The 17,284-nt window shown below is 44.8% G+C and overlaps 1 protein-coding gene across 4 annotated transcripts in view; it reads left to right on the forward strand.

Annotated features, from left to right (window-relative positions):
• LOC140732915 (serine/threonine-protein phosphatase 4 catalytic subunit-like) overlaps nt 1-17,284 on the forward strand; it is an 87,791-nt gene that overhangs the window by 22,927 nt on the left and 47,580 nt on the right. For all 4 annotated transcript variants that reach the window (XM_073055609.1, XM_073055610.1, XM_073055611.1 and 1 more), the window contains exon 2: nt 707-845. In XM_073055609.1, the coding sequence (XP_072911710.1) occupies nt 748-845 (98 nt within the window). In that variant the 5' untranslated portion in view covers nt 707-747. The remainder of the gene's footprint in view (nt 1-706; nt 846-17,284) is intronic.

Here is a 17,284-nt window from a genome sequence, read left to right on the forward strand (position 1 = left end):
TCCAAATGTTACACGCATTTAAATACAACATCTTCAGTCACGCAACCTTCACCCTTTTGAATTTTGCCTCCTTGGAACAATTTAACTCCTTACTTTGTCTGCATTTCTACCCATTCGTTGGCTTGTCCTTCCTTGTTACACCCATCATCTACTTGTAAACCTGTTGGCTCATCCTCAGCTTTATCATCCTGGTTCCCATCCCCTGCCATATTAGTTTAAACCACCATCAACAGCTCTAGTAAATCTGCCCACTCCAATTCTTCAGCCACACATTTATCTGCCACCTCACTCTATTCCTATCCCCACTGTCGCGTGGCACAGGCAGTAATCCCGAGTTTACTACCCTTGAGATCCTGCTTCTCAGCTTCCTTCCTAATTTGCTATATTTTTTTCAGGATCTCCTCCCTTTTTCTACCTCCGTCGTTGCTACCACTATGTACCACGACATCTGGCTGCTCACCCTCCCTTTTCAGGACTTCTGGCTTGCAGTCCCTAAACCCCAACATTTGTCCAAGACCTATCTTTGATCAAGCTCTTTGTCACCTGGATGACATTTTGTATGGTTCAGTATTTTTTTTAAGTTTGCCTGAGTGAAAGCTAAGATTTTGTTGCCTAATAAATGGGTTGTTATATATGTACTCATTGGTTCTTTCATAGGCAAGCTATTTCTTCTTGTTTTCACCAAGTGGTCCTTGTTGTACTTCAGGCTGCTGTTGTCTTGGAGACCTTCTCGTTCCCTCTGCTGCCATGGCTAATACTAGTGACCTGGACCATCAGATAGAGCAGCTGATGCGCTGTGAACTTATCAAAGAATCGGAAGTGAAAGTGCTGTGTGGCAAAGCCAGGTATGGAATGTTTCCAAGCTGAAATCAGTAAGCCAATAATAATCACTTTACATGCTATTTACTTGAATGGTGTTAACGTACAAATGTGTTACTTGTTGCTGAAGTGGACAAGATGACAGGGATTACTGCACTGAATTAGAATTGGTTTATTATTGTTCTCTGCTGAGATACGGTGAAAAGCTCATCTCTCACGCTGTTCATAAAGATCAAACCATTACACAGCGCCTGTAGTGAAATAACAAAGCATAATAAAGTGTCACAGTTGCAAAGTGCTGAGCAGGGCAGTAGTGAGGTTGCCTCCCAGCCCATAATGTTGTCCTGATCTTTTAACCTACTGTGAGGTTCATCGAACTCTTCCCTCCCACATAACCCTCCATTACTGTGCCTATTAAATGTCTGTCTTTTAAATGTCCCTAATGTGTCTGTCTCCGGTACTCACCCCGTGTGGAGAAAACCTACCTCTGACGTCTCCCATGCTTCTAATCATTTTAAAAGTATGCTGTCTTTTATCAGCAATTGCCCCCTGGGGAAGAAGTTTCTGCTATCCGCTCACTCATGCCTCCTCATCTTATCCACCTGTAAGTCACTGTTCATCCTCATTCGTTCCAAAGAGAAAGGCCCTAGCTTGCTCAGCCTTGGCTTGTGAGATACTGCAAGCGTTAGAGTTAGAGCAGTACACAGTCGAGAAGGCTATGAACAGGCCTCCCTCATCACTATTAAGGACCCTGAACAGTGCTTCCCCTGTGAATCTATCAGGATAGTTTTTGTGACCAGTGTGACCTCTACCTTCAAGAGACCCAATCCAGAACGGGGAATGGCTTTAGAACATGGAACATAATGCACTACAGCACAGGCCCTTTGGTTCACAGTGTTGCGCTCACCTTTTAACCTACTCTAAGAACAATCTAACCATTTCCCTCCCACGTAGCCCTCCATTTTTCAATTATCCACGTGTCTCTCTAAGAGTTTCTTAAGTACCCCTAATGTTTTTAAACAGACTCCCATCCCATTCTTTCTTCCTTAAAATTATTCCCCATAATTAGCCATTTCCTCTGGCTATCCACTTGATCCGATACACCTCAATCAAATCAGCTCTCATCCTCGTTTACTCCAGAGAGAAAAGCCCTACTTGCTCAGCCTATCCTCTTTAGACATGCTCTCTAATGCATGCAGCATCCTGCAACCTCTTCAAATATCCCACACCCTTCCTATAATAAGGTGCCCATACTCCAGATGTGGTCACCTCGCAGTTTTGAACTCAACGCTTCGACTAATGAAGGCCAACAAACCATGCATCTTCGTAACCACTGTGTTCATTTGAATCTACCACGGGTGTAATTTGATAATATTCTCAGCACTGAAAGTGTTAGCTGAAGTTATTATTGCAAAAACTGACTCGATGAAAATGATAGCCAGTGAAACCATTTTATCTGTAACGGGGAAGTATCAGGTGAGCCAATTAGAGAAGGTGTGGGCTATTTTCTGAATGGGGAAGGAAGTCAGAAATCAGAGGTGCAAAGGGACTGGAGTCTGTGCAGGCTGTCCTAATGTTTACCTTGCAGGCTATATGTAGATACAGGTGGAATAAGCCCTGCTTTAAACCCTCCTAATCACGGGACAATTTACAATGGCCTATTTATCTACCAACCAGCATGACTTTGGACTGTGGGAGGAAATCGGAGGAACAAATTCTTTGCTTTGAGCAGTGCCCAGTCCGAGGTTGGAGAGCAGAAACCTGAAAAGACATAGCTTGCTTAGGTTTCCCAGCTGAGTAGAAAAGGCAGCAATTCATGGTACTTGGAGCTTTGAGCAGCACCCAATCAGTATTCAGGATTGGTTAACAAGAACAAATTAAAGTAAGGCAGAGCGAGTGGAGATTTTAAGCTTTAGGTCTCCAAAGCTTCGGTGAGGAAAGGCTTGAGTAAGAGAAGGCAAAAAAGCTGTGGGTAGAGTGGCTCTCTCCCCCACACCACAGTTTATTGCTTTTCTTCCTTTGTATTTGCTCAGAGAGATGAGTGGAGATAGGGCCTCAAGAAAATGAGGCAGGAGAAATAATAACGGGGGAACAAGGAGATGGCAGGTGAACTAAATGAGTATTTTACATCAGTCTTCACTGTGATGTGAAAGGTATTGAAGGGTGCGAGGGAAGAGAAGTGGGTGCAGTTACTGTTATAAAGGAGAAGGTGCTCAAATAACTGAAAGGCCTGGTCACTTAGACCGGATGATCTGCACCCCAGGATTCTGACAGAGGGAGTGGTAGAGATTGTGGCGGCACTAGTTATGATCTTTCAAAAATCATTGGACTCTGGCATAGTGTCAGAGGATTGGAAAATTGCAAATGTTACTTCACTTTTTTTAAAAAGGAGGAAGGCAACAGAAAGGAAATTATAGACCGGTTAGCCTGTCCTCAGTGGTTGGGAAGTTGTTAGAGTTAATTGTTAAGGAGGAGGTGATGGAGTACTTGGTGACACAAAACTAGTGTAGCCCTCTGGTAAGCCTCAGGCTCACTCAGCTCGCTTCCGTCCAGGGGGAGCAGCCTTCCAGCCCCACCAAACTGGGTAATCAGCTGGTGTAGATGCTGTGTGATGTCCCCACCAAGCTCAATAACAGACAGTACACCATATGCGATTAAATGATTACACTTTATAGATCGTACTGGAACTATGTACTTAATAGAGATACAATATAAAAGGAAAAGTAAAAGGCGCCAAACTTATCAAAGTCCAACCACTTCGTGCATAACTGTTGGAGCTCAGTTAACGATGTCTTCTTGCCACCATTCAATTCCCTCCGACCTCCTCGACCCGCTGCCTGGGACCAACAACGGTGGTCGGCCAGGCGCTCCACACAAATCTGTCCTCGGCTCCTCTCCTCGCCGAAGACCCTGGGCCTCGGACTCCCGCTCGGGGTCCGTTCCGTCGCCCAGCTTACAGCATCGCGTCTCCTCTCTCTCCAAAGCCTGCAAAACAATATCTTACAGACCCACAAGAAAGAATAACATCTATCCCAATTGGTTAACAAATGAATACAATTCTCGTTATCAGTAATTATAACCCAAACAAGCTGCGAGAGAAAAGCACTTTCTCAGCAGTTACCATAACAAAGAAGCATTTTTATTTTTAACATAACAAAGAAGCCATTTTATTAAAAAGATTCTCCCTTAATGAACATTGATGATGAACATGTTGGAATTCTTTGAGGAGATTATAAGTAGGGTAGATACAGGGGATGCAGTGGATGTTGTATATTTGGATTTTCAGAAGGCCTTTGACAAGGTGCCACACATGAAGCTGCTCACCAAGTTAAGAGCCCATGGTATTACAGGAAAGTTACTAACATGGTTAGAGCATTGGCTGATTGGTAGGAGGCAGCGAGTGGGAATAAAAAGATCCTTTTCTGGTTGGCTGCCAGTGACTAGTGGTGTTCCACAGGGGTCAGTGTTGGACCACTTCTTTTTAGGCTGTATATAAATGATTTAGATGATAGAATAGGTGGCTTTGTTGCCAAGTTTGCAAATGATACGAAGATTGGCGGAGGAGCAAGTAGTGTTGAGGAAACACGAGGAAATCTGCAGATTTCCAGCTCTTAGCTTCATCCCATCCCCTCTGGTCTTCTCCTATCATTTCGCATTTCCCTCTCCCCCTCCTACTTTCAAATCTCTTAGTATCTTTCCTTTCAGTTAGTCCTGACGAAGGGTCTCGGCCTGAAATGTTGACAGCGCTTCTCCTTTTAAATGCTGCTTGGCCTACTGTGTTCCACCAGCATTTGTAAGTGTTGAGGAAATGGGTAGGATGCAGAAGGACTTAGACAGATCAGGAGAATGGGAAAGAAAGTGGCAAATGAAATACTATGTTGGAAAATGCATGGTCATGCAATTTGGTAGAAGAAATTCACAGACTATTTTCTAAATGCAGATAAAATCCAAAAATCTGAGATGCAAAGTGACTTGGGAGTCCTTATGCAGAACACCCTAATGGCTAACTTGCAGGTTGAGTTCATGATGAGGAAGGCAAATACAATGCTAGCAAGCGGTCTAGAATACAAGAGCAGGGACGTGATGCTGAGGCTTTATAAGGCACTGGTGAGGCCTCACCTCGAGCATTGTGAACAGCTTATGGCTCCTCATCTAAGAAAAGGTGTGCTGACATTGGAGAGGGTTCAGAGGAGGTTCACAAGTGTGATTCTGAGAATGAAAGGGTTATCATATGAGGAACGTTTGTACTGGCTGGAGTTTAAAAGAATGGGTGGGGGGGTCTTATTGAAACCTTTCAAATACTCCTAGACGGAGTAGATGTGGAAAGGATGTTTCCCACGGTAGGAGTGTCTAAGGCGAAAGGGAACGGCCTCAGGATAGAGTGGTGTCTATTTAAATCAGATGAGAAATTTCTTTAGCCAGAGGGTGGTAAGTTTGTGGAATTTATTACCACAGGCAGCTGTGGAGGCCAGGTCATTGGGTTTATTTAAGGCAGAGATTGATAGGTTCTTGTTTGACATCAAAGGTTACAGGGAGAAGGCCAGAGGTGTGGGGCTGAGGGTGGGGGGGAAAGATCAGCCATGATTGAATGGCGGAGCAGATTCAATGGGCCAAATCGTCTATTTCTGCGCCTATGTCTTATGGTCTAATGCCTGGAATTATATTCTTGTAGCCAATAGTGAGACTAATGCAGGAGGGCTGGGACTGCCAGGTCAATATTTCGGGATTTAGGGGAACAAATTTGTACAGAGATCTCAGTGTTGCAAATCTGTAGAGAAATTACAGTCTGTTGCAAGAAGCGTAAGGTTGGTGTAGTAGATGATTTTAATTTTCCACATAATGACTGGGACCACCACAGTGTGAAAGGATTAGATAGGATAGAGTTTGTCAAATGTGCTTAGGAAAGTTTCCTTAATACATAGAAGTCCCACAGAACCATAGGACATTACAGCACAGAAACAGGCCTTTTGGCCCTTCTTGGCTGCGCCAAACCATTTTTCTGCCTAGTACCACTGACCTGCACCTGGACCATATCCCTCCATACCCCTCTCATCCATGTACCTGTCCACGTTTTCCTTAAATGTCAAAAGTAAGCCCACATTTGCAACTTCATCTGGCAGCTCATTCCACACCCCTACCACTCTCTGTGTGAAGAAGCCCCCCCCCATGTTCCCTTTAAACTTTTCCCCCTTCACCCTTAACCCATGTCCTCTGGTTTTATTTTTCTCCCCTGGCCTCAGTGGAAAAAGCCTGCTTGCATTCACTCTATCTATACCCATCATAATGTTATATACCTCTATCAAGTCTCCCCTCATTCTTCAATGCTTCAGGGAATAAAGTCCTAACCTATTCAACCTTTATCTGTAACTCAGTTTCTCGAGTCCCGGCAACATCCTTGTAAACCTTCTCTGCACTCTTTCAACCTTATTAACATCCTTCCTGTAATTAGGTGACCAAAACTGCACACAATACTCCAAATTCGGTCTCAGCAATGCCTCATACAACCTCACCATAACATTCCAACTCTTATGCTCAATACTTTGATTTATAAAGGCCAATGTACCAAAAGCTCTCTTTACTACCCTATCTACCTGTGACACCACTTTTAGGGAATTTTGTATCTGTACTCCCAGATCCCTCTGTTCTACTGCACTCCTCAGTGCCCTACCATTTACCTTGTATGTTCTACCTTGGTTTGTCCTTCCAAAGTGCAATACCTCACACTTGTCTGTATTAAACTCCATCTGCCATTTTTCAGCCCATTTTTCCAGCTGGTCCAAATCCCTCTGCAGGCTTTGAAAACCTTCCTCACTGTCCACTACACCTCCAGTCTTTTGTATCATAAATTTGCTGATCCAATTTACGACATTATCATGCAGATCATTGATATAGATGACAAATAACAATGGACCCAGCACTGATCCCTGTGGCACACCACTAGTCACAGGCCTCCACTCAGAGAAGCAGTCCTCCACTACCACTCTTTGGCTTCTCCCATTGAGCCAATGTCTACACCAATTTACTCTCTCACTATATAACCATATATATAACCATATAACAATCACAGCACGGAAACAGGCCATTCCGGCCCTCCTAGTCCGTGCCGAACTCTTAATCTCACCTAGTCCCACTTACCCGCACTCAGCCCATAACCCTCCACTCCTTTCCTATCCATATACCTATCCAATTTTACCTTAAATGACACAACTGATCTGGCCTCTACTACTTCTACAGGAAGCTCATTCCACACAGCTATCACTCTCTGAGTAAAGAAATACCCCCTCGTGTTTCCCTTAAACTTTTGCCCCCTAACTCTCAAATCATGTCCTCTCGTTTGAATCTCCCCTACTCTCAATGGAAACAGCCTATTCACGTCAACTCTATCTATCCCTCTCAACATTTTAAATACCTCGATCAAATCCCCCCTCAACCTTCTACGCTCCAATGAATAGAGACCTAACTTGTTCAACCTTTCTCTGTAACTTAAGTGCTGAAACCCTGGTAACATCCTAGTAAATCGTCTCTGCACTCTCTCTAATTTATTGATATCTTTCCTATAATTCGGTGACCAGAACTGTACACAATATTCCAAATTTGGCCTTACCAATGCCTTGTACAATTTTAACATTACATCCCAACTTCTGTACTCAATGCTCTGATTTATAAAGGCCAGCGTTCCAAAAGCCTTCTTCACCACCCTATCTACATGAGACTCCACCTTCAGGGAACTATGCACTGTTATTCCTAGATCTCTCTGTTCCACTGCATTCCTCAATGCCCTACCATTTACCCTGTATGTTCTATTTGGATTATTCCTGCCAAAATGTAGAACCTCACACTTCTCAGCATTAAACTCCATCTGCCAACGTTCAGCCCATTCTTCTAACCGGCATAAATCTCCCTGCAAGCTTTGAAAACCCACCTCATTATCCACAACACCTCCTACCTTAGTATCATCAGCATACTTACTAATCCAATTTACCACCCCATCATCCAGATCATTTATGTATATTACAAACAACATTGGGCCCAAAACAGATCCCTGAGGCACCCCGCTAGTCACCGGCCTCCATCCCGATAAACAATTATCCACCACTACTCTCTGGCATCTCCCATCTAGCCACTGTTGAATCCATTTTATTACTCCAGCACTAATACCTAACGACTGAACCTTCTTAACTAACCTTCCATGTGGAACTTTGTCAAAGGCCTTGCTGAAGTCCATATAGACTACATCCACTGCCTTACCCTCGTCAACATTCCTCGTAACTACTTCAAAAAATTCAATAAGGTTTGTCAAACATGACCTTCCACGCACAAATCCATGCTGGCTACTCCTAATCAGATCCTGTCTATCCAGATAATTATAAATACTATCTCTAAGAATACTTTCCATTAATTTACCCACCACTGATGTCAAACTGACAGGTCTATAATTGCCAGGCTTACTTCTAGAACCCTTTTTAAACAATGGAACCACATGAGCAATACGCCAATCCTCCGGCACAATCCCTGTTTCTAATGACATCTGAAAGATCTCCGTCAGAGCTCCTGCTATCTCTACACAAACTTCCCTCAAGGTCCTGGGGAATATCCGGTCAGGACCCGGAGATTTATCCACTTTTAAATTTCTTAAAAGCGCCAGTACTTCCACCTCTTTAATTGTCATAGGTTCCATAACTTCCTTACTTGTTTCCCACACCTTACACCATTCGATATCCTTCTCCTTAGTGAATACCGAAGAGAAGAAATCGTTCAAAATCTCTCCCATCTCCCTCGGCTCCACACATAGCTGACCACCCTGATTCTCTAAGGGACCAATTTTATCCCTCACTATCCTCTTGCTTTTAATATAACTGTAGAAGCCTTTCGGATTTACTTCCACCTTATTTGCCAAACCAAACTCGTAACTTCTTTTAGCTTTTCTAATCTCTTTCTTAAGTTTCCTTTTACATTCTTTATATTCCTCGAGCAATTCCTTTACTCCATGCTGCCTATATCTATTGTAGACATCCCTCTTTTTTCGAACCAAGTTTCTAATATCCCTTGAAAACCATGGCGCTTTCAAACCTTTAATCTTTCCTTTCAACCGAACAGGAACATAAAGATTCTGTACCCTCATAATTTCACCCTTAAATGACCTCCATTTCTCTATTACATCCTTCCCATAAAACAACTTGACCCATTCCACTCTCTCTAAATCCCTGCGCATCTCCTCAAAGTTAGCCTTTCTCCAATCAAAAATCTCAACTCTAGGTCCAGTCCTGTCCTTCTCCATAATTATATTGAAGCTAATGCTATTGTGATCACTGGACCCGAAGTGCTCCCCAACACATACATCTGTCAGCTGACCTATCGCATTCCCTAACAGGAGATCCAACACTGCCCCATCTCTAGTCGGTACTTCTATGTATTGTTGCAAAAAGCTATCCTGCACACATTTCACAAACTCTAAACCATCCAGCCCTTTTACAGAATGAGCTTCCCAATCTATGTGTGGAAAATTAAAATCTCCCACAATCACCACCTTGTGTTTACTACAAATATCTGCTATCTCCTTACACATTTGCTCTTCCAACTCACGCTCCCCATTAGGTGGCCTATAATACACTCCTATCAGTGTTACTACACCTTTCCCATTCCTCAATTCCACCCAAATAGCCTCCCTAGAGGAGCTCTGTAATCTATCCTTCCAAAGCACCGCCATAAGATTTTCTCGGACAAGCAATGCAACACCTCCTCCTCTGGCCCCTCCTACTCTATCACACCTGAAGCAACTAAATCCAGGAATATTTAGTTGCCAATCACACCCTTCCTGCAACCATCAAAAACTCTTGATAGATTTGTCAAATGGTAGGCCGGTAAATTTGACATCGGTAGTAGGTAAATTATTGGAAGGTACTCTAAGAGATAGAATCTACAAGTATTTGGATAGACAGGGACTTATTAGAAAAAGTCAGCATGGCTTTGTGTGTGGTTTAACCAATCTATTAGAGTTTTTCGAGGAGGTTACCAGGAAAGTGGATGAAGGGAAGGCAGTGGATGTTGTCTACATGGACTTCAGTAAGGCCTTTGACAAGGTCCCGCATGGGAGGTTAGCCAGAGGGTGGTGAGTTGGTGGAATTTATTGCCATGGATGGCTGTAGAGGTCAAGTCATTGAATATTTTTAAAGGGAAGGTCGATAGGTTCTTGGTTAGTCAAAGGTTACGGGGAGAAGGCAGGAGAATGGGGTTGAGAGGGATAATAAATCAGCCGTGATAGAATGGCAGCACAGACTCGACGGGCCAAGTGGCCTAATTCTGCTCCCATGTCTTATGGTCTTGTGGTCTAATACCTGTTCTAAATAACCAGTGAGCACAACAAATAGTCTTTGCAATAATTGCAAGGTATTTTCACAATGAGGCAATCACTGCCTTCAGTACTCTGCCACAGAACCTACTAAGCTGGCCTCAAGAACCTACGAAGCTGGCCTCAAGAACCTACTAAGCTGGCCTCAAGAACCTACTAAACTGGCCTCAAGAACCTACTAAGCTGGCCTCAAGAACCTACTAAGCTGGCCTCAAGAACCTACTAAGCTGGCCTCAAGAACCTACTAAGCTGGCCTCAAGAACCTACAGAACTCCAGTCTTGCTCTGTCTGGTGCTTTAAGGTCAGACCAAGATCCATAAATCTTGATTGCAATCCAAAACTGATAGTGCCAGGGTGGTCTGTGGATGGAAAGGATTACAATAATGTGACAGGTTATGAAGTTTGTAATTATAGACTGAAGATGTCCTGGCCTGGATCCCAGAAGGAATTAGGCATATCCTTCTGCACCATTTCACTGCCAGACACAGAAAATAAAATCCTCTGACAGGATGTGATCAATAAAGAAGGGGCAGCGTCACCACACAGTACCCCAATCATTGTGGGGAGGAGGACTCGCTGTTGGTTACAGTCACCACCCTGCTTTAACAGAGGTAAGTACAGCAGCTCATTGCAATATCCTGATCCAGGCCTGTCACCTGTTATTAAACTAGACAGTCTGAGGACATTTACCTCACCTATTCTTCAACAACTGTACTGGCAGCTCTCTCATCTCTATCTGCATTGTCCCAAGATGGCAGCTCTCTCATCTCTATCTGCATTGTCCCAAGATGGCAGCTCTCTCATCTCTATCTGCATTGTCCCAAGATGGCAGCTCTCTCATCTCTATCTGCATTGTCCCAAGATGGCAGCTCTCTCATCTCTATCTGCATTGTCCCAAGATGGCAGCTCTCTCATCTCTATCTGCATTGTCCCAAGATGGCAGCTCTCTCATCTCTATCTGCATTGTCCCAAGATGGCAGCTCTCTCATCTCTATCTGAATTGTCCCAAGATGGCAGCTCTCTCATCTCTATCTGCATTGTCCCAAGATGGCAGCTCTCTCATCTCTATCTGCATTGTCCCAAGATGGCAGCTCTCTCATCTCTATCTGCATTGTCCCAAGATAGCAGCTCTCTCATCTCTATCTGCATTGTCCCAAGATGGCAGCTCTCTCATCTCTATCTGCATTGTCCCAAGATAGCAGCTCTCTCATCTCTATCTGCATTGTCCCAAGATAGCAGCTCTCTCATCTCTATCTGCATTGTCCCAAGATGGCAGCTCTCTCATCTCTATCTGCATTGTCCCAAGATGGCAGCTCTCTCATCTCTATCTGCATTGTCCCAAGATAGCAGCTCTCTCATCTCTATCTGCATTGTCCCAAGATGGCAGCTCTCTCATCTCTATCTGCATTGTCCCAAGATAGCAGCTCTCTCATCTCTATCTGCATTGTCCCAAGATGGCAGCTCTCTCATCTCTATCTGCATTGTCCCAAGATAGCAGCTCTCTCATCTCTATCTGCATTGTCCCAAGATAGCAGCTCTCTCATCTCTATCTGCATTGTCCCAAGATGGCAGCTCTCTCATCTCTATCTGCATTGTCCCAAGATGGCAGCTCTCTCATCTCTATCTGCATTGTCCCAAGATGGCAGCTCTCTCATCTCTATCTGCATTGTCCCAAGATAGCAGCTCTCTCATCTCTATCTGCATTGACCCAAGATAGCAGCTCTCTCATCTCTATCTGCATTGACCCAAGATAGCAGCTCTCTCATCTCTATCTGCATTGTCCCAAAATAGCAGTGCTAATAAAAACATTGCCCATGCAAATTTAATAGTGATGGCCTGAAGGACCCTACAAGATAATTCTCCTCAGACAATTAATTCCTCGGTGATGCCAACAAACTGAAGCCTCAGGAATGCCTAACTGCCCCAACGTATTATCAAAACTTCTGACAAATTCTGGTTCTCCAGCAGAGAATACCAGGGCAAGTTTTCTGAGACCCATCACGCCAGAAGCCACATCCTCGACATGGAAGAGATTTTCCACTGCCTTCAGTGCCTCGGTTTGTGACGTTTACTGGGAGCACTGCAGTCTGAAATGTTGTTGAGGATCTCTCATCCATCCCAAGATCACAACCATCAGGATCAGGACCAGGACTGCCAGCCTGGGTAGCAGCTTCGTACTACAGGTTGGCCACCACTGAACTCTCGTCACCAGGACAACAAGCTGTTCACTGAACAGTTTACATTTCAAAATTGCCAAATTTGCCAAAGCCAGTGCCGCCAGTGGGAGACTCCGTGAGAATGTATGAGAGCGGAGAGGACTCAGCCTTACCACCAAGCTGAAGGTCTACCGAGCAGTGGTTCTCACCACCCTCCTCTGTGCCAGCGAGACCTGGACTGTCTACAGCAGACACGCTAAACAGCTCAACCACTTCCACTTGAGCTGCCTCCACAGACTTCTCCACGTACGATGGCAGGACAAAGTCCCAGATGCGGAGGTCCTGGAGCGGGCTAGCACCCACAGCTTCTACACCCTCCTACAGAAGGCCCAAGCCAGATGGGCTGGCCATGTTGTCAGAATGTCTGACAGTCGACTACCAAAACAGCTGCTGTATGGAGAGCTGAGCCAGGGCAAGCGCTCAATTGGAGGGCAGAAGAAACGTTTCAAAGGCTGCCTCAAGGTGTCCCTCAAAGACCTCAACAACAATCCCAGTAGCTGGGAATCGCTTGCTCTGGACCGCCCAACCTGGTGGAGCAGGACCACTAAAGGAGCGTATGCAGCAGAAATCAGACGCACCGCAGAGGCTCAGAGGAAACTTGCTGCGCGCAAGGCTCGAGCTACCTCCACTTCCACTGCAGCACCTACCCTCATGTGTCCCACATGTGGGCGAGCTTTCAGGGCCCGGATTGGCCTCACCAGTCACCTCCGGACCCACAGTCACAAACCCTCCACCTGACAGAAATCGTGGTCATCTTCGACGCCAAAGGACGAACAACAGCAACATTTCAAGTTGCTGCTTGCTCACTTCACGTGCATTTTGAATTGTATTTTATTATATAATAGCCCCAAGCAAATTAGATATAGAAAGTCAGATGACAGTAAGCATGAACTTGATGTTATCTACAATGTAAACAACATTATAAATAGTGTTTGCAGTGTAGTGACTGGAGGTGGCGGGGAGGCTAACTGGTGGCGGCTCAGATTTACTGCCTGGAGCAAGAAACTTTTAAGATGGTGTGAAGTTTTTGTTTTAATAACCCTATAGCACTTTCTAGAAGTAAACTTTTGGAAAAGGCAGTTTGCAGGGTGGATAGTCTGTCTCCAGTGTCTTGAACTGTATCTTGATATCACGAAGCGTGCATCAAATTGGTTGAAGACTTTCATCAACCATTCTGGGGACTGCTGCAGAGGCCGAGGTGGATTGTCCACTTTGTACTTCAGCTGAAGGTTCTTGCAAAAGCTCCAGCTTTTCCCTGCTCTGATGTACTGGGTTCCCTTGCCATTAAGAATGGGGATATTTGGCCCCGGCTCCTGCAGTGAGTTAGTTGTTCAAGTGTCCACCACTGTTTGCCTTAATGAGGCCTGGCTGCCAAGCTGGGGTCTGAGCTGTTGGTAGTGGGGTAACATGGTTATATCATCTCAAGTTGTCTTGGGTTTGGCATGCAAGTAATTTTGTCCTGCAGGTTAATTCCTCATTCTGTGGTGTGCTAGGTGCTACTATCGGGAATGTCATTGAACTGAGGTTTGACAGTGATGGTCCAGCCAGGGGTATGCTGGGCAGATTGTGCTTTGAGTATAATTCTGCTGCAGGTGACCCGCTGTGCCTCATGGGTGCTCAGCCTGCCCCCAGAGTATGGTGGTATTGCCACACAACACCGTATTCTCACTGGGACAGGAGTTCATTTCCACAAGTGTAGTGGGCACCTAGCTATACTGGAATGGTCAGATGCATCTCCCGGAGGATGAGATCAAGTTGCATCTTTCCTCGCTGTCTGTTCAGTAGTGGTGCCTCTGAGCCACACCCGGGTGCCCGGTGCTCTCTCTGGTTGGAGTAGTAAATGCAGTAGAGTTGGTTCATCAGCTGGTGCTTTCCTTGCCCAAGCTTAACCTGTTGCCATGAGATTTCATGCTTGAGGACTCTTCCCACTGTATATTGTGGATTCTGTCTTGATGGTTCAGGAGAGGTGAAGCAACGGCGACTATGATGTCTGGTGACTGCAAGATACGATTCCATGAGTATGACTGTAGTAGGCTGTTGCTTGCTTCATTTGGGAGATGACTCTGCAACTTTGGCTCAAGCCCCCAGATATTTTTAAGATCTTGATAGGGTCAACGGGGCAGTCTTTGTTATTTGTTGTTCCAAGTACCTCAGTCAATTCTGGCTTAGTAAATAGTCAGCCACAACACTCCAGGTCTGGAGTCAGACCTGGTACAGATGGCAGATTTCTTTTTTCCCCACCCTTTGGCTTGCGGGATATGAGTGAGATAGGTCTTTACAACAATGGTTTTCCTAAAACATTTTCATTATCACAATCTGTTCTGGAGGGAAGGTGACCATGAACAAAGTCTAATATCTAGATTATTTGAATCCAGTGGCTCAAATCACTTTGAAGTTTGTGACGATCTGAAACACTGACAGGCTTCTATACTGCGGATATAATACGGACACTGTACTGACTCTGTGTTTTTGTGTGGCTCACTGTTTTGAATCTGCTGTCCACGTTTCGTGCCTTGCACCTGCCCCCAGAGGAATGCTGTTTTGTTTGGTTGTAACCACGCATGGCTGAATGGTCATTAAACTTGATTTGCATCATGGCCTGGTATGGAACAGCTTGAATGGAAAAATCCTTCAAAAAGCATAGAAACAGAAATCTACAGCACATTACAGGCCCTTCGGCCCACAATGTTGTGCCAGTCATGTAACCTACTCTACAAACTATCTAGAATTTCCCTACTGCATAGCCCTCTATTTTTCTAAGCCTCATGTATCTATCCAAGAGTCTCTTGAAAGACCCAATTACATCCACTTCCACCACTGTCACTGGCAGTGCAATCCACATACCCACCACTCTGTGTGGACAAACTTGCCTCTGACCACCCCCTTGGACCTACTTCCAAGCACCTTAAAGCTATGCCCCCTTGTGTTAGCCATTTCAGCCCTGGGAAAAAGCCTCTGGCTATCCACACGATCAATGCCCCTCATCATCTTGTACACCTCTGTCAGGTCATCTCTCATCCTCTGTCACTCCAAGGAGAAAAGACCAAGTTCACTCAACCTATTCTCATAAGGCACGCTCCCCAATCCAGGCAACATCCTTGTAAATCTCTTCTGCACTCTCTATATAGTATCCACACCCTTCCTGTAGTGAGATGACCAGAACTGAACACAGTACTCCAAGTGGGGTCCAATTAAGGTCTTATAGAGGTGTAACATTACCTCACAGCTCTTGAACTCAATCCCACGGTTGATGAATGCCAACACACCATATGCCATCTTAATAGCACAGTCAACCTGTGCAGCAGTTTTGAGTGTTCTATAGACACGGACCTCAAGATCTCTTTGATCCTCCACACTGCCTAGAATCTTACCATTAATGTATTCTATCTTCAAATTTGACCTCCTGAAATGAACCACTTCACACTTATCTGGGTTGAACTCCATCTGCCACTTCTCAGCCCAGTTCTGCATCCTGTTGATGTCCCGCTGTAACCTCTGACAGCCCTCCACAACATCCCAATTTTTGTGTCATCGGCAAACTTATTAACCAACACTTCTACTTCCTTATGCATAGAAACATTGAAAATAGGTGCAGGAATAGGCCATTCGGCCCTTTGAGCCTGCACCGCCATTCAGTATGATCATGGCTGATCATCCAACTCAGAACCCTGTACCTGCTTTCTCTCCATTCCCCTTGATCAGCCACAAGAGCCATATCTAACTCCCTCTTAAATATAGCCAATGAACTGGCCTCAGCTGTTTCCTGTGGCAGAGAATTCCACAGATTCACCACTCTCTGTGTGAAGAAGTTTTCCCTCATCTCAGTCTTAAAAGGCTTTCCCTTTATCCTTAAACTGTGACCCCTCGTTCTGGACTTCCCCAACATCGGGAACAATCTTCCTGCATCTAGCCTGTCCAATTCCTTAAGAATTTATACGTTTCAATAAGATCCCCCCTCAATCTTCTAAATTCTAGTGAGTATAAGCCTAGTCGATCCAGTCTTTCTTCATATGAAAGTCCTGCCATCCCAGGAATCAATCTGGTGAACCTTCTCTGTACTCCCTCTATGGCAAAAATGTCTTTCCTCAGATTAGGGGACCAAAACTGCACACAATATTCCAGGTGTAGTCTCACCAAGGCCTTGTACAACTGCAGTAGAACCTCCCTGCTCCTGTACTCAAATCCTCTTGCTATGAATGCCAACATACCATTTGCCTTTTTCACCGCCTGCTGTACCTGCATGCCCACTTTCAATGACTGGTGTACAATGACACCCAGGTCTCGTTGCACCTCCCTTTTTCCTAATCGGCCACCATTCAGATAATCTGTTTTCCTGTTCTTGCCACCAAAGTGGATAACCTTACATTTATCCACATTAAATTGCATCTGCCATGAATCTGCCCACTCACCTAATCTATCCAAGTCACCCTGCATCCTCTTAGCATCCTCCTCACAGCTAACACTGCCACCCAGCTTCTTGTCATCTGCAAACTTGGAGATGCTGCATTTAATTCCCTCATCTAAATCATTAATATATATTGTAAACAACTGGGGTCCCAGCACTGAGCCTTGCAGTACTAGTCACTGCCTGCCATTCTGAAAAGGTCCCGTTTATTCCCACTCTTTCCTTCCTGTCTGCCAACCAATTCTCTATCCACATCAATACCATACCCCCAATACCGTGTGCTTTAAGTTTGCACACTAATCTCCTGTGTGGGACCTTGTCAAAAGCCTTTTTAAAAATCCAAATATACCACATCCACTGGTTCTCCCCTATCCATTCTACTAGTTACAACTTCAAAAAATTCTATAAGATTCGTCAGACATGATTTTCCTTTCACAAATCCATGCTGACTTTGTCCGATGATTTCACCCCTTTCCAAATGTGCTGTTATCACAT

Source organism: Hemitrygon akajei, chromosome 9 (assembly GCF_048418815.1).
Source record: "Hemitrygon akajei chromosome 9, sHemAka1.3, whole genome shotgun sequence".
NCBI classification, from domain to species: domain Eukaryota; kingdom Metazoa; phylum Chordata; class Chondrichthyes; order Myliobatiformes; family Dasyatidae; genus Hemitrygon; species Hemitrygon akajei.